General features: G+C 43.3%; 1 protein-coding gene across 3 annotated transcripts; it reads left to right on the top strand.

The window, feature by feature from the left end:
• Window positions 1-46: 46 nt before the first annotated feature.
• On the top strand, window positions 47-26,391 carry LOC112259439 (ubiquitin carboxyl-terminal hydrolase 42). 3 transcript variants are annotated; one of them, XM_024434159.2, is made up of 19 exons: window positions 47-286; window positions 8,944-9,190; window positions 13,971-14,180; window positions 16,708-16,818; window positions 17,100-17,199; window positions 17,608-17,675; window positions 19,316-19,386; window positions 19,490-19,572; window positions 19,733-19,844; window positions 19,957-20,097; window positions 21,832-21,932; window positions 22,101-22,266; window positions 22,363-22,947; window positions 23,047-23,129; window positions 23,220-23,743; window positions 23,780-24,416; window positions 24,520-24,878; window positions 24,973-25,082; window positions 25,242-26,391. In XM_024434159.2, exons 2-18 carry the CDS (start codon window positions 8,953-8,955, stop codon window positions 25,047-25,049), a joined length of 3,666 nt encoding a protein of 1,221 aa, XP_024289927.1. In that variant the 5' UTR covers window positions 47-286; window positions 8,944-8,952; the 3' UTR covers window positions 25,050-25,082; window positions 25,242-26,391. The 3 variants fall into 3 exon arrangements, with proteins under 3 accessions (XP_024289927.1, XP_024289933.1, XP_024289917.1); XM_024434165.2 differs by having other exon boundaries at window positions 23,220-23,675; window positions 23,712-24,416; XM_024434149.2 differs by having other exon boundaries at window positions 49-286; window positions 23,220-24,416.
• The last annotated feature ends 627 nt before the right edge of the window (window positions 26,392-27,018 follow it).

The following is a 27,018-nucleotide window of genomic DNA, read 5'->3' on the forward strand; positions in this document are numbered from 1 at the left end:
TGTATAAGCTTTGCTTAAGAACGATCCAAATCCAATATAATGCATAAAAACGATCCTTTAACGGTTTACCCGTTGCATCTCATCATAAAGGTCAAGGCGTGTAAGTGCTTTCTACGACTCCTGTGAACACGTTTCACTGAGCCTCAGCGAATCAAGAGTTCCTTTCATCCGTAGTACCCGGATTTACCCGTAGGGAAATTAGCTACGTCATTGTTCACGGACTGACTACAGCTGGAAATAATACATGGACATGCACGTATAATAATATATTTATAAAAAAATACAGGTAAGAGCATTTATGTTGTATTAAATACTGAGCATTGTATTAGTCTAGTTGGAGAAGTCCAACTGATTTAACCCATTGGGTTTTTCTGTAGTTAGCCTATACCGGGCGGCTCACTGAGTGTCATGTCGGAGGCGAGCGCTCAACCACCGGTGAATTTTAAATCTTGAGCCCCTCTTTAGAACGTAGTTAGCCTAGCAGCTAGCTAGCCATCTTTCCCATAGATAAACCTGTGAATGCTAAAATGGTTCGGCGTTAAAATCTCAGGTTTATCAGGGAACCATACATAAACACCACATGTATTGTTTTACCACCGAAAAGGCCAGCTACCTTGCATTGTACCAATGATTGCTAACCAACGTAGTTCGTTATTGTTGCACAATGACAATGCTCATAGCCCATTTGGGCAGTATTGTTAGCTACGTTTTACCGTTACCATGGCGTTTGTGGTTACCATACATGCACACCTCAGAATAAGACATTCTGAACGTGTTCATAAGAAATACGACATTATTTACTTTACTAACATTTATTTCAAAACAGGGTAAGAAAGTTTGAAATTATATTTTCTGATCTTTTGAATTACGTGTTAGAGGCCTATCGCGTTCGCTAAAGCCTCAGCCAGCCAGACTGCCAGGCAGAGGTGGGACTTGGGAGGAACAGTTGTCGTAAACGTGCGTGTAAAAAGTCAATCTTAATGGTTAACATTATTTGTTTGAAACGATTGTCGCTTGAAAGTCCTAGGAATACTACTTTGATTTATTGAGAACTTAAAATCCATGTAGCTAATTTTGTTTTTGATTTGTAATCATTAGCTAGTTTGCTACCGCAATTTGGGAATTTGCGTCTCTGCTAGGTAAAAATGGGGAAATAGCGTCCCTGCTAGGTACTGTACTAACGTTAGAACGCTTTCAACTAACGTTAGTTAGTAGCTATGTGCTAAAAAATGCTAGCTAAGTCAGCTTCTTGCACAGACAGCAGAGCGGTACAGTATATTAGAAAGCAGGATCAGTTACATTTGATAAACAACAGATTATTTTCTGTTTCATTAAGAAAACAAAACATATGTTTGGTTGTTGAGTCAATTAGACCATGCCCATTTCATGTTTTTTTTTTCTTTCAAAAAACTAAAATGCCTCATGAGCTTAGTTCAACTGTCATACTCCATCAGAACCCAAACTATAAGCATGTTTTACTCCAATGTTTGTAAACAAACACTATATAGCCTCAATTGTTGAAACTATAATTGTGATATCATGGATGGTCTGGTCTTGCATTCATAGCGCTGTCCATACATATCTCCAGCCCCATCCCTCAGCTTTTTACCGAAACCGGGTCGGGGGATTTGTTATTGTTTCGAATGCTGATTGCCCCTTTAAGATCAAAGCTTCCCTATTCTGATTTCGGAGAAAGATGGTTTCTTTCCCTGGAAATCTTTCACCAAAGATGGTGCATAAATTAAGATGTCTTACTCAGGTCTTTTACCATTGAAATAATTCTCAGTTATGGTCTGCTTAGTTATAACTATATGAACCAGAAAAAATGAGCGAGTGAGATGTCTCGCTTCCTCGTCCGTCTCTGGTTTCACTTTAGTGTTTGTATGTCACGTGTCATTACTGCTATCTACAATGTTGTCCATACCCTGCTCTATCCCTATTTGTAACTGATCAAACCAGCAAGGATATCAACAAAACTTTCCTAGACTTTATATGGAAAAATAAACAACACGCATGTAAGAAGTCTGTAATATCAAACCAAAGAGCTGATGGTGGGCTTGAAGTACTAGATTTCTTTGATATCAACAATACCTTTTAAAGTGAACTTAATAAAAAGATGTACGATTAGCTCGGAATCTATATGGTACTTCATTCCCTGTCATATTTTATTGTGGGGTCTTCAATTTTTGTGGAAGTGCAATTATTCTCCAGCAGAATTACCCATCAAACTGTCCAAATTTCATGAACATGCCCTTTTAGCCTGGAAACTGTCATGTCCTCCCCACACCAGGCACTTCTGTAGAACAACAAAGATATTGTTGTTAAAAACAAGTCTTTGTTCTTTCCTAAGTGGGTCGAAATAAATATTACATTTGTGCTTGATTTATTTGATAAAGAAGAAAATATACTCTCTTATAGAAAGTTCTTAGAAACATAACTTCCCAATACATTATAAAGAATTGTATTCTATATGCAAAGCAATACCTGCAGGACTGATTCAATTAATGAAATCTCATTTGTGTTTTGGTGAACATGTCATGATAGATGCACAACTTATGTTAGGTTTCCCCCTGCTGGATAAGAAATGTAAATACATAACTTTTTCACTCCAAGAACAAGATCTCTCCTAGAGGGATATTCTTCTGGAACGCACATAGTACTGAAATTGAATGGAAGAAAACTTGGTTGCTTCCTCACAAATTTTGTATATCAAATAAAGTAAAAGAAATTCACTTTAAAATCTTGCACAAACTATATCCTTGCAATAACCAGTCTAAATTAATTGTTTTAGAGGACATATGTCTTTTATTTGATAAAGAAGGAGAAACTATAATACACATTTTGACTCTGTGAAGTAATTTTGGAGCTAGTTAAGAATTTACATTTTTAATTTCATCAATAAGACCCATGTATTTACAATGAAAGATGTAATATGTTATTATTCAAATGAAAACAAAACCAATGAATTAGTAGTTAATTTCTTCCGGAAATTTTATATACACAAACTAATATTTGAAATCTGTCTCTAAATCCAATATCTAATAAAATCCCTAGAATTAGTCAATAACAAAAAAAAAACTTTTTACAGCTCTATCATATATACAACTGTAACCCCTGGTTTTGGAATCCTTTTTTTTTTAGGAACTTAAATCACAAGGATTGACCTTCAAAAGTTTTTGTTTATTCAGAAAAAAATATACATGTAGAGATGTCGTATGTTTGTATTTTAATTTGAAATGTTATATAAAAATAAAATGTTGTCCATGTGACTTCAGTAGTAGATAACTACACTGAACAAAACTAAACACTACATGCAACAATTTCAAAGATTTGACTAAGTTTATATTAGGAAATCAGTCAATTGAAATAAATTCATTAGGCCATAATCTATGAATTTCTCATGACTGGGAATACAGATATGCATCGGTTGGTCACAGATACCTTAAAAAAAACGTAGGGGCGTGGATCAGAAAACCAGTCAGTATCTGGTGTTACCACAATTTACGTCATGCAGCGTGACATCTCCTTCGCATACAGTTGATCAGGATGTTGATTGTGACCTGTGGAATGTTGTCCCACTCCTCCAATGATTGTGTGAAGTGGCGGGAATTGGTGGAAACTGGAACACGCTGTTGTACACGTCGATCCAGAGCATCCCAAACATGCTCAATGGATGACGTCTGGTGGCTATGCAGGCCATGGAAGAACTGGGACATTTTCAGCTTCCGGTATCTCTGTGTATTAAAATGTAATTGATGTAAAATGAAATTGTGTTCATTGCCCGTAGCGTATGCCTTCCCATACCATAACCCTACCGCCACCATGGGGCACTCTGTTCACAACATTGACATAAGCAAACCGCTTGCCCACACAATGCCATACACACTTTCTGCCATCTGCCCGGTACAGTTGAAATTGTGATTCTTCCGTGAAGAGCACACTTCTCCACCGTGCCAGTGGCCATCGAAGGTGAGCATTTGCCCACAGAAGTCAGTTACGATGCTGAACTGCAGAAATTCTTGGGTTGTCCAAACCCACAGTTTCATCAGCTGCCCGGGTGGCTGGTTTCAGATGATTCCGCAGGTGAAGAAGCTGGATGTGGAGATCCTGGGCTGGCGTGGGTACACGTGGTCTGCGGTTGTGAGTCCGGTTGGACGTACTGCCAAATTCTCTAAAACGAGGTTAGAGGTAGTTTATGGTAGAAAAATTAACATTCAGCTCTGGTGGACATACCTGCCAATTGCACACGCCCTCAAAACTTGAGACATCTGTGGCATTGTGTGACAAAACTGCACATTTTAGAGTGTCCTTTTATTGTCCCCAGCACAAGGTGTACCTGTGTAATGATCATGCTGTTTAATCAGCTTCTTGATATGCCACACCTGTCAGGTGGTACGGATATCTTGGCAAAGGAGAAATGCTCACTAACAGGGATATAAACAAATTTGTGCACAACATTTTAGAAAGATGTTTTTTGAGATGTTATTTCAGATCAGGAAAAATGGGACTAACACTTGTTGCATTTATATTTTTGTTCAGTATACAGTGCTAGCTGTGCCACCAGAGACTCTGGGCTCGAGCGGCGCACAACTGGCCTAGCGTCGTCCGGGTTAGGGAGGGTTTGGCTGGCAGGGATATCCTTGTCTCATCATGCACTAGCGACTCCTGTGGCGGGCCGGGCGCAGTGCACCCTGACCAGGTCGCTAGTTGTACGGTGTTTCCTCCGAAACATTGGTGCGGCTGGCTTCCGGGTTGGATGCGTGTTGTGTTAAGAAGCAGTGGTTGTGTTGTGTTTCGGAGGACGCAATAGATCTCGACCTTCGCCTCTCCCGAGTCTGCGCGGGAGTTGTAGCGATGAGACAAGACACTAACTACTAACAATTGGATACCACAAAATTGGGGGGAAAAGGGGGGTTAAAAAAATAAATAAAAATCGTTTAGACTACTGACCTGTAGTGATAATGTGATCTAATTTGGCGGCGTTTTAGTAAAGTTGTGTGTGTGTGTCTCAGAAACGCATTTACTATATATGCAACCCAGATGCCAGGTGTCGAAGATGCAACTCAAACGCTGAACCAAAGACCCCTAGACTCACTCAGGTAGGAAGCTAGATTCAGCCGCGGGCCGATTTTAGTTGGAGCAGATGGTCGAAGCATATTAATTTACACTGCAAATTGACCACAACTAAGCCAAAAAATAGATGTTTTTTTTCAAATACAATAATTTCATATCTAGATTACCTTGAAACATGATCACATACTTTTGTATATATAGTGTATGTTGACACCCCTTCAAATGAGTGGATTCGGCTATTTCAGCCACATCTATGGCTGACAGGTGTATAACATCGAGCACACAGCTATACAATTTCCATAGACAAACATTGGCAGTAGAATGTCCTTACTAAAGAACTCAGTGACTTTCAATGTGGCACCATCATAGGATGCCACCTTTCCAACAAGTCAGTTTATCACATTCCTGCCCTGCTAAAGCTGCCCTGGTCATCTGTAAGTGCTGTTATTGCTTAAAAATCGTCTGTCCTCAGTTGCAACACTCACTACCGAATTCCAAACTGCCTCTGGAAGCAACGTCAGCACAAGAACTCTTTGTCAGGAGCTTCATGAAATGGGTTTCCATGACCGAGCAGCCACACCCAAGCCTAAGATCACCATGTTCAATGCCAAAACGTCGGCTGGAGTGGTGTAAAGCTCGCCGCCATTGGACTCTGGAGCAGTGGAAACGCATTCTCTGGAGTGATGAATCACTACACCATCTGGCAGTCTGACAGATTAATCTGTGGTTGACGGATTAATCAGGGTTTGGCTGATGCCCGAATGCATATTACCAACTGTGAAGTTTTTTGGAGGAGAAATAATGGTCTGGGGCTTTTTTTCATGGTTTGGGCTAGGCCCCTTAGTTCCAGTGAAGGGAAATCTTAAAGCTATAGCATAAAATGACATTCTAGATGAATCTGTGCTTCCAACTTTGTGGCCACTGTTTAGGGAATGCTCTTTCCTGTTTCTGCATGACAATGCCCCTGTGCGCAAAGTAAGGTCCATACAGAACTGGTTTGTCGAGATCAGTGTCGAAGAACTTGACTGTCCTGCACAGAGCCCTGACCTCAATCCCACCGAACACCTTTGGGATGAATTAGAACGCCGACTGCTAGCCAGACCTAATTGCCCAACATCAGTACCTGACCTCAGTAATGCTCTTGTGGCTAAATGGAATATAGTCCCCGCTGCAATGTTACATTGCCTTCCCAGAAGAGTGTAGGCTGTAATTACAGCCCATGATTTTGGAATGAGATGTTCAACGAGCATGTGTCCACTTTTGCTCATCTACTGTATGTCTTTTTATTTTTGCGAACACTTGAACATATTTCCTAAATCATGTTTTTTTGTTTGTTGCTGAATTCCTGGATTTTAGTCTTGACTAAGGCAAAAATCATACATTTCCTGTCAAATTCTTTCAGATCTCCACTGGGGCATAGGATCCATTTAGGATTGCTGTTCACTTTGTTGTAATGTTCTTCTATAACTTGCAGTCACTAAACCAAACTTCAAAGCTTTGTCTCTATGTTGCATGTAAATTCAATGCAAAACCTAAACAGAGCATGCCTTTGGGGCTTCTACACTGTCTGCAGAACTCGTTTTCTCACTCTGAGAAATACTTTTGCTTTTATATCCATGGGGTTGTCTGCATGACTTTTATATGACCCATTTACACCACCAGACAGCCAAAGAAAGAATTGGTTTTGGGGGTGACCAGAGAGATATACCTGCTGGAGCGCGTGCTACAGGTGGGTGATGCTATGGTGACCAGCGAGCTGAGATAAGGGGGGACTTTACCTAGCAGGGTCTTGTAGATGACATGTAGCCAGTGGGTTTGGAGACGAGTATGAAGCGAGGGCCAGCCAACGAAAGCATACAGGTCGCAATGGTGGGTAGTATATGGGGCTTTGGTGACAAAACGGATGGCACTGTGATAGACTACATCCAATTTGTTGAGTAGGGTATTGGAGGCTATTTTGTAAATGACATCGCCGAAGTCGAGGATTGGTAGGATGGTCAGTTTTACAAGGGTATGTTTGGCAGCATGAGTGAAGGATGCTTTGTTGCGAAATAGGAAGCCAATTCTAGATTTAACTTTGGATTGGAGATGTTTGATGTGGGTCTGGAAGGAGAGTTTACAGTCTAACCAGACACCTAGGTATTTGTAGTTGTCCACATATTCTAAGTCAGAGCCATCCAGAGTAGTGATGGCGTGCAGGTGCAGGCAGCGATCGGTTGAAGAGCATGCACTTAGTTTTACTTGTATTTAAGAGCAATTGGAGGCCACGGAAGGAGAGTTGTATGGCATTGAAGCTTGCCTGGAGTGTTAACACAGTGTCCAAAGAAGGGCCAGAAGTATACAGAGTATACAGTATTCATAACAATCGGAAATTGTTATTTTTGGGCGCCGATTTGCCGATTTAAAAAATATATATATATATATATATAAATAAATAAAATAGGCAAGTCAGTTAAGAACACATTCTTATTTTCAATGACGGCCTAGTGGGTTAACTGCCTCGTTCAGGGGCAGAATGACAGATTTTCACCTTGTCAGCTCGGGGGATCCAATCTTGCAACCTTACAGTTAACTAGTCCAATGCAATAATGACCTGCCTCTCTCTCGTTGCACTCCACAAGGAGACTGCCTGTTACGCGAATGCAGTAAGCCAAGGTAAGTTGCTAGCTAGCATTAAACTTATCTTATAAAAAACAATCAATCATAATCACTAGTTAACTACACATGATTGATGATATTACTAGATATTATCTAGCGTGTCCTGCGTTGCATATCTGAGCACACAAGTATCTAAGTATCTGACTGAGCGATGGGAGGCAGAAGCAGGCATGTAAACATTCATTCAAACAGCACTTTTGTGTGTCTTGCCAGCAGCTCTTTGTTGTGCGTCAAGCATTGCGCTGTTTATGACTTCAAACCTATCAACTCCCAAGATGAGGCTGGTGTAACCGAAGTGAAATAGCTAGCTAGTTAGCGCGCGCTAATAGTGTTTCAAACGTCACTCGCTCTGAGCCTTCTAGTAGTTGTTCCCCTTGCTCTGCATGGGTAACGCTGCTTCGATGGTGGCTGTTGTGTTGCTGGTTCGAGCCCAGGGAGGAGCGAGGAGAGGGACGGACGCTATACTGTTACACTGGCAATACTAAAGTGCCTATAAGAACATCCAATAGTCAAAGGTTAATGAAATACAAATGGTATAGAGAGAAATAGTCCCATAATTCCTATAATAACTACAACCTAAAACTTCTTACCTGGGAATATTGAAGACTCATGTTAAAAGGAACCACCAGCTTTCATATGTTCTCATGTTCTGAGCAAGGAACTGAAACGTTAGCTTTCTTACATTAGCACATATTGCACTTTTACTTTCTTCTCCAACACTTTGTTTTTGCATTATTTAAACCAAATTGAACATGTTTCATTATTTACTTGAGGCTAAATTGATTTTACTGATGTATTATATTAAGTTAAAATAAGTATTCATTCAGTATTGTTGTAATTGTCATTATTACAAATAAAATAAAAATCGGCCGATTAATCGGTATCGGCGTGGAAAAATCATAATCGGCCGACCTCCAGTAGCACTGACCCATTAGAGTTCCAGCAAATAATGTGAGTTTGAAATGGAAAGTAGGATGCTTTTGGGTGGTTTATGGGCTGTTACAGTTTCTGTAAAGCTCTTTCATCCTCTTCTAGAGCTACAGAGCTAGTCTTGTTCAAGATGTTTACTTTTATATTCCTAGGTGTTACTTCATGTGTTCTACCTCCAAGATGATTTTTGACACAGTTCAGTACTCCCAACTAGGCCTAGGTTAGTATCTAAAGAAACATTGCCTAACATCACCCTCTCTATGTGTTTTTTTTGTCCAACAGCAATGAACAATGACCATAGTTGACAGATCTTCAGAGAAATCTGACCTAGAGTCAGTCGGGTGCAAGCGCTCAGGATCGCTGAACTTTCCCGGTGGTGACGGGAACGGGATGGACAGTGGCTGCTCCAGCTGGGGGGCGGGGGGCCCCTCGTCCTCCGACACCCCCAGGGTGAAGACAGGGGGCTGCATGGGTCCCACCCCTGGAGCCACAGTCAACAGCAGCAGTGCAGACAGGCCCAAGGAGCAAGGTGAGGAGGGTTGGTGTGCTCAACTCAAATCTTTTAACTCATAACAGATATAGTAGGTACAGACAAGGTATCTTTGGTTGCAGGACTCACAAGTGTATAAAATGAATCCCGGGACATATTCCATTCTGTGCTAGCAAAACAGTCTAGCATCGGCTTCATCTGACCACTTTTTATAGACCGAGTCACTGGTGCTTTCTGCTTTAATGTTTGCTTGTAAACAAGAATCAGGAGGATAGAATTATGGTCAGATTTGCACGAGTCTCTGTGTATGGAGTAAAGGTGGTCTGGATTTTGTCCCCCTCTGGTTGCAAATTTAACATGCTGATAGAAAATAGGTCAAAAGGATTTAAGTTAGCCTGCATTAAAGTCCACGGCCACTAGGAGCGCTGCCTCTGAATGAGCGTTTTCCTGTTTGCTTATGGCAGTATACAACTCATTGAGTACGGTTTTAGTGCCAGCATCGGTCTGTGGTGGTATGTTGACAGCTACAAAAAATACAAATTCAAATAAACCAAATGTTATTGGTCACATACACATGGTAATGCGAGTGTAGCGAAATGCTTGTGCTTCTAGCTCCGACCATGCAGTAATATCTAACAAGTAATCTAACAATTTCACAACAACTACCTTATACATGCAAGTGTAAAGGAATGAATAAGAATATGTACATAAGTATATGGATGAGCAATGGCCAAACGGCATAGGCAAGATGCAGTAGATGGTATAGAGTACAGTATATACATATTAGATGAGTAATATAGGGTATGTAAACATTATTTAAAGTGGCATTGTTTAAAGTGACTAGTGATACATTTATTACATCCAATTATTAAATAGGCTAGAGATGAGTCAGTATGTTGGCAGCAGCCACTCAATGTTAGTGATGGCTGTTTAACAGTCTGATGGCCTTGAGATAGAAGCTGTTTTTCAGTCTCTCGGTCCCAGCTTTGATGCACCTGTACTGACCTCGCCTTCTGGATGATAGCGGGGTGAACAGGCAGTGGCTCGGGTGGTTGTTGTCCTTGATTATCTTTTTGGCCTTCCTATGATATGATATCAGGTGGTGTAGGTGTCCTGGAGGGCAGGTAGTTTGCCCCCGGTGAGGCGTTGTGCAGACCTCACTACCCTCTGGAGAGCCTTGCGGTTGTGGGCGGAGCAGTTGCCGTACCAGGCGGTGATACAGCCCGACAGGATGCTCTCGATTGTGCATCTGTAAAAGTTTGAGTGTTTTTGGTGACAAGGCAAACTTCTTCAGCCTCCTGAGGTTGAAGAGGCGCTGTTACTTCTTCTTCACTACGCTGTCTGTGTGGGTGGACCATTTCAGTTCATCCGTGATGTGTACGCCGAAGAACTTAAAACTTTCCACCTTCTCCACTACTGTCCCGTCGATGTGGCTAGGGGGCTGCTCCCTCTGCTGTTTCCTGAAGTCCACGATAATCTCCTTTGTTTTGTTGACGTTGAGTGTGAGGTTATTTTCCTGACACCACACTGAGGGCCCTCACCTCCTCCCTGTTGTCCGTCTCGTCGTTGTTGGTAATCAACCCTACCACTGTATTGTTGTCTGCAAACTTGATGATTGAGTTGGAGGCGTGCATGGCCACGCAGTCGTGCGTGAACAGGGAGTACAGGAGAGGGCTGAGAAAGCACCCTTGTGGGACCCCAGTGTTGAGGATCAGCGGGGTGGAGATGTTGTTTCCTACTCTCACCACCTGGGGGCGGCTCGTCAGAAAGTCCAGGACTCAGTTGCACGGGGCGGGGTCGAGACCTATGGTCTCGAGCTTAATGACGAGTTTGGAGGGTACTATGGTGTTAAATCCTGAGCTGTAGTCGATGAACAGCATTCTTACATAGGTATTCCTCTTAGATGGGTTAGGGTAGTGTGCAGTGTGATTGCATTGTCTGTGGACCTATTGGGGCGGTAAGCAATTTGGAGTGGGTGTCGGGTAGGGTGGAGGTGATATGATCCTTGACTAGACTCTCAAAGCACTTCATGATGATGGAAGTGAGTGCTACGGGTGTGTGATAGTCATTTAGCTCAGTTACCTTAGCTTTCTTGGGAACAGGAACAATGTCGGCCCTCTTGAAGCATGTGGGAACAGCAGACTGCGATAGGGATTGATTGAATATGTCCGTAAACACACCAGCCAGCTGGTCTGCACATGCTCTGAGTACGCGGCTAGGGATGCCGTCTGGGCCGGCAGCCTTGCGAGGGTAAACACGTTATGTTTTACTCATGTTGGCTGCGGTGAAGGAGGGTCCGCAGATGAAAACTCTCTAGGTAGATAGTGTGATCTACAGCTTATCATGAGATACTCTACCTCAGGCAAGCAAAACCTAGAGACTTCCTTAGATATCGTGCACCAGCTGTTAACATATATGCATAGGCCCCCGCCCTGTGTCTTACCAGAGACTGCTGTTCTATCCTGACGATAGATATTGTATAACCCACCAGCTGTATGTTCTTAATGTCGTCGTTCAGCCACGACTCAGTGAAACATAAGATATTATAGTTTGTAATGTCTCATTGGTAGGATATACGTGCTTTCAGTTCGTCCCATTTTCCAGCGATTGAACGTTAGCTAGCAGGACGGAAGGCAAAGGCAGATTAGCCACTCGTCACCTGATCCTCACAAGGCACCCTGATTTTTTTCTGCGAAATCTCAGTTTCCTTCTCCAGCTAATGACGGGGATCTGGGCTTGGTCAGGTGTCTGTATTATCTCCCTCCCGTCTGACTCATTGAAGAAAAACTCTAATCTGAGGTGAGAAATCGCAGTTCTGATGTCAAGAAGCTCTTTTCGGTCATAAGAGACGGTACCAGCAACATTATGTACAAAACAAGACAAACAACGTGAAAAAACAAACAAAATAGCGTGGTTGGTTAAGAGCCGATAAGACTGCAGCCACCCCCACTGGCGCCATCTTCATATCTTTTTCCACATTTTGTTACGTTAGACTTATTCTCAAATGGATTATACATTTTTCCCCTCATCAATATATACACACAATACCCCATAATTACAAAGATAAAACAGGTGTGTAGATTTTTTTTTGCACATTTATTAAAAATATAAAACAGATACCTTATTTACATTAGTATTCAGACCCTTTGCTATGAGACTGGAAATTGAGCTCAGGTGCATCCTGTTTACATTGGTCATCCTTGATGTTTCTACAACTTGATTGGCATGATTTGGAAAGGCTCACACACCTGTCTATACAAGGTCCCGTCCCACAGTTGACAAGAATTGTCCATAGAGCTCCGGGACAGGATTGTATCGAGGCACAGATCTGGGGAAGGGTACCAAAACATTCTGCAGCATTGACGGTCCCCAAGAACAGTGGCCTCCGTCATTCTTGAATGGAACCACCAAGTTTGGAACCAGATGGGTTAGGGTCAGGGAGGTGACCAAGAACCCGATGGTCACTCTGACAGAGCTCTAGAGTACCTCTGTGGGAGAACCTTCCAGAAGGACAACCATCTCTGCAGCACTCCACCAATCAGGCCTTTATGGTAGCTTGGCCAGATGGAACCACTCCTCAGTAAAAGGCACATGACAGCCTGCTTGGAGTTTGCCAAAGGGTACCTAAAGGACTCTGACCATGAGAATCAAGATTCTCTGTTCTGATGAAACCAGGATTGAACTATTTAGCCTGAATGCCACGCGTTACGTCTGTAGGAAACCTGTCACCATCCCTACGGTGAAGCATGTGGGTGGCAGCATCGTGTTGTGGGGGTGTTTTTCAGCAGCAGGGAATGGGAGACTAGTCAGGATTGAGGCAAAGATGAATGGCACAAAGTACAGGGAGATCCTTGATGAAAACCTGCTCAGGACCTCAGACTGGGCCAACGGTTCACCTTCTAACAGGACAACGGCCTTAAACACACAACCAAGACAACGCAGTAGTGGCTTCAGGACAAGTCTCTGAATATCTTTGAGTGGCCCAGCCAGAGCCCGGGCTTGAACCGGATCGAACATCTCTGGTGCGACCTGAAAATAGCTGTGCAGCGACGCTCCCCATCCAACTTGACAGAGCTTGAGAGGATCTGCAGAGAAGAATGGGAGCAACTCTCCGAATACAGGTGTGCCAAGCTTGTAGCATAATATCCAAGAAGACTCAAGGCTGTAATCGCTGCCAAAGGTGCTTCAAAAGTACTGAGTAAAGGGTCTGAATACTTATGTAAATGTCATGAGTTAGATTTTTTTAAATATAAATTTGCCAAAAAATCTAAACCTATTTTTGCTTTGTCATTATGGAGTTGTGTGTGGATTGATGAGGGGGAAAATAATTGTATCCATTTTAGAATACGGCTGTAACGTAACAAATTGGAAAAAGTCAAGGGATCTGAATACTTTCTAAATGCACTGTATTTCAAGCCTCTCCACACAGAGTGCTGAGTTGAGTAGCTGTAGTTTCCCACATCTCTTCTCATAAGTGACTGCCTGAACCGGTTCTCATAGGTGTTTTATGTTGCTGTCTTTTATACTGGCCCAGTTATGTAAACATATTGTTCTCTGAGGGGGTTTAAATCAATAGCCTGATGTACCCTGAACCATAGATGAACCTGAACCCCCCCAATCAAATATGCCCTAGCTTTGAATTGAAGTCTTTTCAGACTCTCTCAAAAATGGTCATTTTCATCGTGCCTTGAAGTTGGACGCAGTCAAAAACAAACTTTTCCTTAGACGACCTTCAGAGATTTATTCCCACAGGGTTATCTACCAGGCAACACTCCTTTTGTCATGTATTTGACTATTTCTTTCCCCTTCCCCTTTGCAGTGGTGCTGACCAGTGGGGACGGCATCGCCCTGCCCCAGAAGGTGCTGTTCCCAGCCGAGCGGCTCAGCCTGAAGTGGAACCAGGTCCACCGCATCGGATCAGGTCTCCAGAACCTGGGAAACACCTGCTTCCTCAACTCTGCTCTGCAGTGTCTCACCTATACCGCTCCCCTCACTAACTACATGCTGTCCCGGGAGCACTCTAAAACATGTATGTGGGTAATAGAACCAGGGCTCTGTTACATTTTCATAGCAGGAGAAGGTTAGAAAGAGAAAGAAAATAAGTTATATTCGACAAACTGAGACTTCAGAAAGTATTCATACCACTTGATTTATTCCACGTTGTGTTACAGCCTGAATTCAAAATGGATTCATACATAAGGTACCACAGTTAACATGCATGTCAGAGCAGAAACTATACCATTAAGTCCAAGGAACTGTCTGCGCTTGATGGCTTTTGTGACTGCATTTGAAGTAACTTTCAAAGTTCTTGAAATTTTCCAGATTGACTGACCTTAAAGTAATGTAATGATGGACTGTCATTTTCTTTGCTTATTTGAGCTGTTCTTGCCATAATATGGGCTTGGTCTTTTACCAAATAGGGCTTTCTTCTGTATACTAACCCTACCTTGTCACACCACAACTGACTCAAATGTATTAAGAAGGAAAGAAATTCCACAAATTAACTTTTAACAAGGCACACCTGTTAATTGAAATGCATTCCAGGTGACTACCTCGTGAAGCTGGTTGAGAGAATGCAAAGCTGTCATTAAGGCAAAGGGTGGCTATTTGAATAATCTCAAATGTATAATATTTTATTTTATTTGTTTAACACTTTTTTGGTTACGACATGATTCCATATGTGTTATTTCATAGTTGAAGTCTTCACTATTATTCTACAATGTTAAGAAAGAAAAACCCTTGAATGAGCAGGTGTGTCCAAACTTTTGACAGGTACTATATATCTGGGGAAGGGTATAAAACAATTTCTTGAGTGTTGAATGTTTGGAACTATACAGACTCTGCCTAGAGCTGGCCGTCCGGCCGAACTGAGCAACCGGGCAAGAAGGACCTTGGTCAGGGAGGTGACCAAGAACCCAATGACCACTCTGACAGAACTACACAGTTCCTTGGCTGAGATGGGAGAACCTGCCAGAAGGACAACAGTCTCTACATGACAACACACCTGGAGTGGGAAACCGAGATCATAAGGCAAAAGATTCTGTGGTCTGATGAGACAAAAATGGAACTATTTGGCCTGAATACAAAGCGCTATGTCTGGAGAAAACCAGGCACAGCTCATCACCCGTCTAACACCATCCCTACTGTGAAGCATGGTGGTGGCAGCATCATGCTATGGTGATGCTATTCAGTGACTGGGAGACTGGTAAGGATAGCGGGAACAATGAATGGCGCCAAATACAGGCAAATCCTTTACTGAGAACCTGCTTCAGAGTGCAAACGACCTCAGACTGGGGGCGAAGATTTACATTCCAACAGGACAATAACCACAAGCAGACAGCCAAAGCAATGCTGGAATGGTTTCAAAACAAGAGTTTGAAAATCATTGATTGGCCCAGCCAAAGCCTAGACTTGAATCCTATTGAAAATCTGTGGAAAGACTTGAGGGTTGCCGTTCCCTATCTAACTTAACATAGCTTGAGAACATTTGCGAGAAAATCCCAAAAGTTGATCGACATATTCAAGATGACTCAAAGCTGTAATTGCCGCCAAAGGTCTTCTCCAAAGTCTTGACTCGGATGCGAAGATTTATGTAAATTCAACATTTTTTCTATTTCATTTTCAATACATTTGCTACAAATTCAAAAACCATGTTAACTTTTTAATATGGGGTATTGTGTGTAGATAAGTGAGAGAAATCAAATTAATCCATTTTGAATTCTGGCTGTAACATAATGTGGAATAAGTCATGGGGTGTGAATACTTTCTGGGCACTGTATGTTGGTTGTTTGCTTAAAGGGATACTTGGGGTTTTGGCAATTTGATGGGGTAAAAAAAAAAAAAGTTATTACATATCGGGATATTATTTTGATGATATATTTTACATAATTTTTTCGCTAGTTGGCTGTACCTGCACCAAGACTCTATGGTATAAACTTGAATTGCGCTAATGATAGAAGTAGAAGTAGTAGTTAGAAGTAGTTTTGTGAGCCGATGCTAACTTCCTTCATGCCGTTCATCTGACTCTGGGGAAATAGATAAAAGGGCTTCATTGCCAAAATCCCAAAGTATCCCTTTAAAGGCCAAGTGCAGTCAACTAGATTTGTGTTTTATATACATTTCCACCCTAAAAGTTGGAATAATACTGTGAAAATTATGATATTGCCCTTTAAGTGTAAGAGCTGTTTGAAAAGACTGCCTGAAATTTCAGCCTGTTTTGGTGGGATGGAGTTTTGGCCTGCCTAGTGACAACACCAGGTGGTAAATTAGTTAATAGACAAATAAGAAAGAGTTCCAAACCTCTGCCAGTAATAGCTAGTTTTTCCCTCCCCACTCAGATCACTCCCAGACAATCCTAGCAAAATTCTTGCTTGAGAAATAGATTTTTGTTAAGCTATTTTGATTGTTTTCAATTAAACTGGTAAAAACAAAAAAATCACATTAAGGTACTTAATTGTTACCCAGAAATGATAAATGATTTAATATTGAGACCTTTAAATGCATTGTACCTTTTAATACCTATTACTTGATTGACCGTCATCTGTGTTGATGTTCAGGTCATGAGCCTGGGTTCTGTATGATGTGCACAATGCAGAATCACATCACCCAGGTCTTCGCCAACTCTGGGAATGTCATCAAGCCCATCGGAGTCCTCAACGAGCTCAAAAGTAAGTAGTGTTTACTTGGAATCAGAGGGGGAAACACTTTAGCACAAAGTTGATAGGAAAGTCTTTGTTCAGGCGTGTTGAAAGCCATTACAACTAAATAACATGTCCGGAAAATAGTTTTTCCCTTCAAAAATCGAAAGAGAGTTGGGACTGCATCACAGGTGCAGAATTCTGGGAAACCTAGTCAGCAAAATAGTTTTCCCTCAAAAAAAAAGAGTTGATGCTGGGTTAAAGTCTATTTATTGAGTCTTCCTCCCCACCTCTGTATAACACCTGTGCAGGGATTGCAAAGCATTTCCGCTTTGGCAGCCAAGAGGACGCACATGAGTTCCTGCGGTACACAGTGGACGCTATGCAAAAGTCCTGCCTGCCTCTAAACAAGTAGGTGTTACACTGAAATTGGTGTTCAGCCACTAGGAAGCACTGTTCTGGACTTGCATCTCATCTGGCCCACATTCACATATAGCACAGAGTGAGACATGATTAATATATCATGGTTTAGTGACCATCTCCTATACACCAGGGGCCCTTAACTGACTTTAGGATCCCCCTCCCGTGTAGTGGAAGGCTATTCTGCCCCCCAACAGGTTGCCTCTACTCTCATTAATTACCTTTGCTCTATTTCCTCAGCTGTCTGTTGCTCCTCAAAGGGCTGTCCCAATGACAAATTAAATGAAGGCTATCTTGAGTTATATGATCCTGTGTATACACATAAAGTCAATTTCCCTTAAGGCTATTGGGAGTCACTGATAAGCATCTTTAACGATTTGATGTTTACTTTTACAACAGATTGGACAGGCAAACGCAAGCAACCAGTTTCATCCATCAGGTCTTTGGAGGGTATCTACGGTCCAGAGGTAGGCTTATTAGTGTAATCTTTAAATGTCTCACTTACTGAAGCCGATATGAGAGTCGCTTGCCCTTTGGGGTATTAGACTAGGTTCAGTTGAAGTCAGAGGTTTACATACACCTTAGCCAAATACATTTAAACTCAAATTTTCATAATTCCTGACATTTAATCCTTGTAAAAGATTCCCTGTCTTAGGATCACCACTTTATTTTAAGAATGTGAAATGTCAGAATAATAGTAGTGATTTATTTGAGCTTTTATTTATTTCATCACATTCCCAGTGGGTCAGAAGTTTACATACTCAATTAGTATTTGGTAGCATTGCCTTTAAATTGTTGAACTTGGGTCAAATGTTTTGGGTAGCCTTCCACAAGCTTCCCACAATAAATTGGGTGAATTTTGACTCATTCCTCCTGACAGAGCTGGTGTAACTTGAGTCAGGTTTGTAAGGCCTCCTTGCTCACACACGCAGTTCTGCCCACATGTCTTCTATAGGCTTGAGGTCAGGGCTTTGTGATGGCCACTTCAATACCTTGACTTTGTTGTCCTTAAGCCATCTTTCCACTACTTTAAAAGTATGCTTGGGGTTATTTTCCATTTGTAAGACCCATTTGCGACCAAGCTTTAACTTCCTAGCTGATGTCTTGAGATGTTGCTTCAATATATTCACATAATTTTCCTTCCTCATGATGCCATTTATTTTGTGAAGTGCACCAGTCCCTCCTGCAGCAAAGCACCCCCACAACATGATACTGCCACCCCCGTGCTTCACGGTTGGGATGGTGTTCTTCAGCTTGCAAGTGTCCCCCTTTTCCCTTGTTTTACTGTGGATATAGATACTTTTGTACCCGTTTCCTCCAGAATCTTCACAAGGTCCTTTGCTGTTGTTCTGGGATTGATTTGCACTTTTCGCACCAAAGTACGTTCATCTCTAGGAGACCGAACACGTCTCCTTCCTGAGCAGTATGGCGGCTGCGTGGTCCCATGGTGTTTATACTTGCGTACTATTGTTTGTACAGATGAACGTGGTACCTTCAGGCGTTTGGAAATTGCTCCCAAGGATGAACCAGACTTGTGGAGGTCTACCATTTTTTTCTGAGGTCTTTGCTGATTTCTTTCAATTTTCCCATGATGTCAAGCAAAGAGGCACTGAGTTTGAAGGTAGGCCTTGAAATACATCCACAGGTACACCTCTGGTGGACTCAAATTATGTCAATTAGCCTATCAGAAGCCTCTATATCCATGACAATTTTATGGAATTTTCCAAGCTGTTTAAAGGCACAGTCAACTTAGTGTATGTAAACTTCTGACCCACTAGAATTGTGATACAGTGAATTATAAGTTAAATAATCGGTCTGTAAACAATTGTTGGAAAAATGACTTGTGTCATGCACAAAGTAGATGTCCTAACTAACTTGCCAAACTATAGTTTGTTATCAAGAAATTTGTGGAGTGGTTGAAAAACGAGTTTTAATGACTCCAACCTAAGTGTATGTAAACTTCAACTGTATCTTTAAAGCACTGTGACAACTGCTGAATAAGTTTGATTGATTTCTATACTTTCTCGCTGTGTCTTGTACACCATTAGAACATTAGATGACTCATTTGTTAATAGGTAAGATGATCTAATTGTGTTTCTTTTTACAGTAAAATGTTTCAACTGCAAAGCGGTCTCTGACACGTTTGACCCTTATTTGGATGTTGCTTTGGAAATAAAGGTAACGGTGAACTGCCTTTCATGCTGCACAAAGGGGGAACCTGTCAAACCATTGTCTTGCTAAGAATGCATCATTGACAACTGTCACCCGTGTTACCTTTCAGACTGCTCCCAGTATCACAAAGGCTCTGGAACAGTTTGTTAAGCCTGAGCAGCTAGATGGAGAGAATGCCTACAGATGCGCTAAGTGAGTAGATCTGGATTCATTTATTGTTCTTCTTAGCAAAACGCTGCCTAAACCAGTGTTATTGTTGTTCATCTCAGTATAGAGCTGCCTAAACCAGTGTTATTGCGACCCAATTCTGCATGTTTTGTTTTTGGTATTTCTAACTGATCTGTCTGTGCAGGTGTAAGAAGATGGTTCCAGCCTCTAAGAGATTCACCATCCACCGCAGCGCTAATGTGCTCACCATCTCACTGAAGCGATTTGCCAACTACAACGGGGGCAAGATCGCTAAGGTAAGACATCAGGAAACATGGTCAGTGACAGCGAAATGTACATGGAAATCAGTTTTTTTTAAACAGATCTTTATCTAGATTTCCACTGCCATTGCCTGTTTCTCTCCTTTAGGATGTAAGGTATGCTGAGTGCCTAGACCTGCGTCCCTTCATGTCTCAGTCCCACGGCGAGCCCCAGGTCTACGTGCTCTATGCTGTCCTGGTGCACTCTGGCTTCAGCTGCCACGCTGGACACTACTACTGCTACGTCAAAGTAAGCACTAATATACAGTGCATTCAGAAAGTATTCAGACCCCTGGACTTTTTCCACATTTTATTACGTTACAGCCCTTTTCCAAAATAGATTTTTACTCCATCTACATACAATAATGACAAAGTGAAAAATCTGTGTTTATTTGTAACACCTTTTATCTACATAATTATTCAGACCCTTTGCTATGAGACTCGAAGTTGAGCTCTGGTGCATCCTGTTTCCATTGATCATTTTATTTTATCTTTATTTAACTAGGCAAGTCATTAAGAACACATTATTTAAAATGACAGCCTACAACGGCCAAAGACGCTGGGCCAATTGTGCGTTGCCTTATAGGACTCCCAATCACGGCTGGTTGTGATACAACCTGGATTTCAACCAGTGTAGTTACACTTCTAGCCTTTAGACCACTGCACCACTCGGGAGCCCCATCATCCTTGATGTTTCTACAACTTCATTGGAGCCCACCTGGGGTAAGTTCAATTGATTGGACATGATTTGGAAAGGCACACACCTGTCTATATAAGGTCCCACAGTTGACAGTGCACGTCAGAGCAAAAACCAAGGCATGAGGTCGAAGGATTTGTCCGTCTAGATCTGAGACAAGATTGTGTCGAGGCACAGATCTGGGAAAGGTTACCAAAACATTTCTGCAGCATTGAAGGTCCCCAAGAACACAGTGGCCTCATCATTCTTAGATGGAAAAAGTTTGTAACCACCAAGACTCTTCCTAGAGCTGGCCGCCCGGCCAAACTGCGCAATCGGGGGAGAAGGGACTTGGTCAGGGGAGGTGACCAAGAACCCGATGGTCACTCTGACAGAGCTCCAGGGTTCCTCTGTGAAGATGGGGGAACCTTCCCGATGGACAAACATCTCTGCAGCACTCCACCAATCAGGACTTTATGGTAGAGTGGCCAGATGGAAGCCACTCTTCATTAAAGGGCACATGACAGCCTGCTTGGAGTTTGCCAAAAGGCACCTAAAAGACTCTCAGACAATGATAAACAAGATTCTCTGGTCTGATGAAACCAAGATTGAACTCTTTGGCCTGAATGCCAAGCGTCACATCTGGAGGAAACCTGAAGCATGGTGGTGGCAGCATCATGCTGTGGGGATGTATTTCAGCAGCAGGGACTGGGAGACTAGCCAGGATCGAGGGAAAGATGAACAGAGCAAAGTACAGAACGATCCTTGATGAAAACCAGCTATAGAGCGCTCAGGACCTCAGACTGGGGCGATGGTTCACCTTCCAACAAGACAACGACCCTAAGCACACAGACAAGACGATGCAGGAATGACTTCAGGACAAGTCTCGGAATGTCCTTGAGTGGCCCAGCCAGAACCCGGATCGAACATCTCTGGAGAGGCCTGAAAATAGAATAAGGCTGTAACGTAACAAAGTGGAAAAGGGGAATCTGTTTGAATACTTTCCCGAATGCACTGTATTTTAGGGCTTCCTAAAATACACCATGTTGGGGTAAGCCCTAACATCTAACCTAATATATATTACTACTGCTACTTCAAGGTAAGCTCCAATATTGACAGAAGTCACTAGTAGGACGGTTCTCGGAACAATCAATGAAAGAAAGCTTAATGACGACAACCCAAACCCCCATGTGAATAATCCTCTCACCCTTTCTATGTAAGCCAGATGTTTGATTAGTCTTCTATAAAGGATTATGTTCATACTTACATATGTCAGTGTGATGCATGTTTTATAAATCTCTCTTTCAGGCTAGCAATGGCCAGTGGTACCAGTTGAATGACTCCTCTGTGTTGGTCAGTGACATCAGGTCAGTCCTCAACCAGCAGGCTTACGTCCTCTTCTACATCAGGTGAGTACCTCCCATTCATGTCAACCAAGGGGAGCCTTGTTTGAATGGTGTAAAATATTGGCATGTTAAAGCATTGTGTTGGACCACGCAACAGTTCTGTGCAGGTTGTTTTCCCTTTGTGGTTGAGCTTTTTGATCTGTGATGGGTGCTGCCTGTTCTGGCCACCAGGTCACCTGATCTGAAGAATGGAGGGGACTACAATCACACGTGCCGGACCCCGGGGCCCCTCGGCCAGTTGTCCCCCCGCCCCATCCTCACACCCCGGGTCAACATTGGGCCACGACACACCAGCACTGGCTTCATAGGGCCACAGCTGCCCCCACACATGGCCAAGGTACAGCCTAAACCCACCAGCTTTTGCACAATCATCTGTTCAGAGGCAAGATGTTTAGTAAGAGCCTGTAACAAATGTGTCCCCCTCCCCTCCCAGAACATCTTTCAAGTCAATGGGAACGGCTCGCTAAGGGACTACCCCTCTGGCTCTAAGCCCAGCACCAGCAGTGACAACAGCATGGGCAAGACTAGCTACAACCCGCTCGCCACCTCTCCCTCCCATCCTCTCAACCGTCCCACAGGCATCCCTGACCCTGCCAAGCGCCAGAAGCTCTCCTTCTTCATCGGTCAGGGCAAACAGATCCGCCCCTCATCATCCACTTATGCCCAGCCGTCCTCTTCGTCACAGTCTACATCAGACATGTCTACGCCCCGGGATCCTCGCATTAACGGCACTCCCTCCGTTAACAGAAACGGTCACGGGGCGTCGTTCCTGGTGCCGTACGGCCAGGAGTCGTCTGAGGAGTCGGACCAGGAGGGAGGCAGTGGTCTGGGGAACGGCACGGCTAAGCCTCACGTTAACGGGAGGAAGGGAGAGACCGTCTACGGCCCCGTCCCCAGAGTGCTGACCCTCAAGACCAACGGCATCGGTAATGGCCAGGCTACCATGCACCGTAACGGGACCAACAGCTTCTCCAAACTCAGTCAGAACGGACACCACAACATCAAACACCCTGAGAAGGTACCTATAGTCAGTCGACACACATTTTAAATACTTTACTGAACTCCACAAATCACATCAACACCTGTGTACTCATTATGTGTGTCTGTTGTTGTGTAGATCCACGGTAACGGTCATGCGATGTCACCCGGTTTGGGTTCCAGCATGTCTAATGGGGCGGAGGCTCACCACAGTGGCCCAAGGTGAGCGTGATCAAATTCTCTTCTTTTGATCCACGTTGCTTGATGATTTGAAGATCCAGTAATTCATGAACATTTTGTATTTTTCTACAGCAAAGAAGTGTATTGCGCCAACCCCAGCCAGGCCAGCACCTCTCAAGGCCTGCACAGTGCCGACATCGACAGCCGCCTCTCCCTCACCCCAGAGAAAAGGACTAAAACGCACTCTGGCCCCCTCCCTCACCACGCACCATCAACCGCTGCTAAACCTCCATCCTCATTGGCTGATGTTGGAGCTAAACCACTTACCGACGCCTTGAGGGAATCCAGCTCCAACCCTGGGGTCTTATTCCTCCAGCCCACTCCCCGCTCCCTCAGTACCCCAGTCGCCCCAGTCCTCTCCGGACCAGGCCTGGGAGCCACGAAAGATCTCGGAGCCCCACACAGGGGATCTGGGGAGGACGTCAGGGAGACCCAGAACAGCCCAGCTGTAGGGCTGGATGGAAAGCCCAGCTCCAGAGATGGAAGAGACCAGATGTACTCTTCCGATCGGGATAAGGAGAAAGGCGGGTTGAACTCTTCCGATCGGGATAAGGAGAAAGGCGGGTTGAACTCTTCCGATCGGGATAAGGAGAAAGGCGGGTTGAACTCTTCCGATCGGGATAAGGAGAAAGGCCGACTACATTCTTCGGACTGCGATAGGGATCGAGACCGGCTGTACTCTTCTGACCGGGATAAAGACGGAGAAGGGGATAGGTACCACCGGGACAGGAGCCGTGAACGCAACCGGGACCATGACTCAGACCACTACAGGCACCGGCGAGACCACCGAGACAGAGACCACCACCGGTCGTACCGGGACCGCTCGCTCAGCCGGGACAGACACCGGAACTGGGAGTCTGAGGCATTCCTCTCACAGCGACGCTATCACCCCAGAGAGAGGGACAGGGACCGCTGTCACCACCATTACCACCACAGAACGAGTAAGGACAGGAATAGGGACAGGAGGGAGCACAGCCACCACAGCCTCCCACACAGAGAGGAGCCTCATGGACGCTCAAGGTGGAGGGATGAAGGTAAAGAGAGGTGTTACTACCCTTCACAGGAGACCCCTCTACCCACCCCACTGAGCTCCAGCACCAAGCCCAGTCAGTCCCTCCCAGCCCTTTCCCCAGCCATACCAGCCCTGGTGAAACGACCCGAGCCTCACAGAGAGGAGAGAAAGGACAGCTCTGAGGAGCATCGGGCCAAGAAACCCAAGAAGAGCAAGAAGAAGAAGTCCAAGGACAGAGAGAGGCACCGAGAGAATAGGTAAGGCAGTCTTTCTTCTTTCTTAAGCCTCCACAATGAGACACTGTCAGATAAATTAACAACGGATCTATATTAGCTCTGACCTGGGTGTACTTTCTTCCAGGACATTTGACGTGAATTCCTCTGACAGGGCAGCCAACGGCAGCAGTTCCTCCAAACACAACAAAAGTAGGAGGTACGACACTGACACGGAGGATGAGAAGTCAGGGGGTGAGATCCAGTCTACCCAGAGTCCCGAGGGGCACTGTGACCCCAATGCCCCCCGGGAGGGTCGCAGGGCAAGCAGCAGCGATGATGAGAGGGCGAGCAAGAAGCGACGTTGCCAGGACGATGGCTATGACAAAAGCTACCCTAAGATACGCCATCGCGCCGATGACAACGACCGCTCCTTCTCCTCTCGTGATGGATCACCAACAGCAGCTCCTCAAAACGCATCGCACTGCCACTTCAACGAACACACAGGTAATAAAACAAGCAGATGTGGTTTCTATAGGTGGTTGTTTCTCAGTTTGTCACTGTGTTAATCTAGCATTTTGACCATAATGTTTTGTTGTAGGTAATGGCTTAGGTCAACCCAATGGAAACTCCCACGAATGTTCTACCAATGGACTGTACAATGACCTTAGACAGTAGATTTTCTCTGTTTGACCAGAGACACAGAACAATGTAAGTATCTTTCCTTTGCCTCTGTCTTACTCTCAGAATATCTATGCTCGACTGTGCATGGTTATGAGTGGAAAACCAGGAGCCGGTTTCAACTCATCTTGATTGTGTAAAGACTGATAGGACTGTCTGCAAACCTGACATCTTTCCCTCTCATTGCAGACTTGGAATACTTTACTTTAAATATCAACCTTTTATATAAGTGAAATTCAACAGCAACAGGAATGTCATCCCGAATATTTGAACGTGGTGCTGTATTATTGGGAATATACTGTATTTTTACCACATGAGAAATTAACATTCTACTAGATTCTTTTTTTAAATAGATTTTTTTCAACTTCACTCGTCACTCAATGTACATTTATGATAAATAATTAACAAAAGAATAAGCTGCACAGTGGAAGACTCAGGACTTTGTTCAAACGAGACGTATTCCTCCTCGGAGAACTGATCAACTGGTTAAATAATCCAAAAAGAGGAAGACGAATAGTTTTCTTGCCTAGGAGATTACCTGTTTGGTATGACATCAGTTGGCTGCAAGTTTGTCACCATTATCCACATAGGTGGAGGTATAAAACCTCTCTCTGATGGAGGGAAATGTTATTGAGTGAGTAGTGTCTGAAGGAGAAGGCCTGGTGTGACTACGTGTGTACTTAACACAACTCCACCTATCCTGGAGAGACTTCAGGAAAGCTCTTTGTTACTTTTGAAAGCCTAAGATCGTCTCCCTCCCTCTGCATCTTGCTCTCACTGAGATGTCCAATTCTTTTAACTTGTTATTCAAGCATTTAAAAAAAGCTGAACAATAATCATGTTCTCTCTTATGGCTTTGAACCTGTGTTTCTGCTTTAAAAAAAAAAATGTTTTCTAGCATCCATAAGAAATACTGTGAATACAATTTTGAACTGTACTATCAGTTTATACATAAGTCCTGTATCAGGAATAGTTTTGTTTTAGAGAATTACCACAATGTAATTTAGACCTTGTTCTAAATTGACACAAGTCAGTGAAATAGGTAGAATGGTTTGCTTGTTTTTTTTTCTACCTAAAAAGACAAATGGTCATGTTAACATGTTTTTAGTTCTACAATAGCATGTCAAATTTATACATTGTACAAGGTATATAAAAAGGCGTAAATACATTTGCTAATGTCAAAGTAACTCATCTTACTATGTTTACACACATTGTTTGTTGGAGTGAAAGCTGTTGATTAACTGGGCATGTATGTACACACCGATGGGAATAGTGTCTGCCTTTGTATTGGACGAATGAAGTCCGTTCTCTGAATTTTGGTAAAAGATTTTGCATATGAGCGATTGTTTAATTGATTGCTTTTAAGATCGTCAGATAAGACTGTTGAAACACTCTGGATTCAAGGCTAACAGTCGTAAGGTCATTTTTCATATTGTTTCCAGGTTACACAATGACAGTGAGGGAGTTCAAACCAGGACCTGGGTACTCAGTTCATAGTCACATGTCAGTGACACAGGAGAATATCTGAACATTCTATTTTATTCAAAATCCTCAACAGTTCAAAGGCTCCTGCAATGCTGAGAATCATGTGAACTTTTACACAACTTGGACCTGTAGAAAGTTCACTGATCTGTCAGTCTCACCCTGGGGCGTTGTAGATCCAAACCTTGAGGCGCTCTTCAGTCTGGATCACTGAAGTGTTTGCACGATATACGTGTTCACCGTACATGCAGAGTCAGAGCCCCTAGTGAGGAGTTGTTTCACCTTCCCATGTGAAACCCAGCTGGCTTGGCTGTTACGTCATTATTTGTTTACCTTAGAAATATGAAGACTATTTTTCCCCTCCATTTGCTCTGAGGAGTTGGAGATCAGGGTTTCTTCCACTGCAGTATGTACTCTTAATGCTCAACTTTAAGCGGGTATAGGATAGCCATAACTTTTACATGCTACAGAAACACAAATTATA

Source organism: Oncorhynchus tshawytscha, linkage group LG27 (assembly GCF_018296145.1).
Source record: "Oncorhynchus tshawytscha isolate Ot180627B linkage group LG27, Otsh_v2.0, whole genome shotgun sequence".
Classification (NCBI taxonomy): Eukaryota; Metazoa; Chordata; class Actinopteri; order Salmoniformes; family Salmonidae; genus Oncorhynchus; species Oncorhynchus tshawytscha.

Bases quoted from the DNA above. Each gene is read 5' to 3' on its own strand.
- LOC112259439 (XM_024434149.2), top strand. From the start codon at position 8,953: ATGACCATAGTTGACAGATCTTCAGAGAAATCTGACCTAGAGTCAGTC. The intron at 16,819-17,099 runs GTAAGTAGTGTT...ACACCTGTGCAG, and splicing joins AGTCCTCAACGAGCTCAAAA to GGATTGCAAAGCATTTCCGC. The intron at 19,573-19,732 runs GTGAGTAGATCT...CTGTCTGTGCAG, and splicing joins AATGCCTACAGATGCGCTAA to GTGTAAGAAGATGGTTCCAG.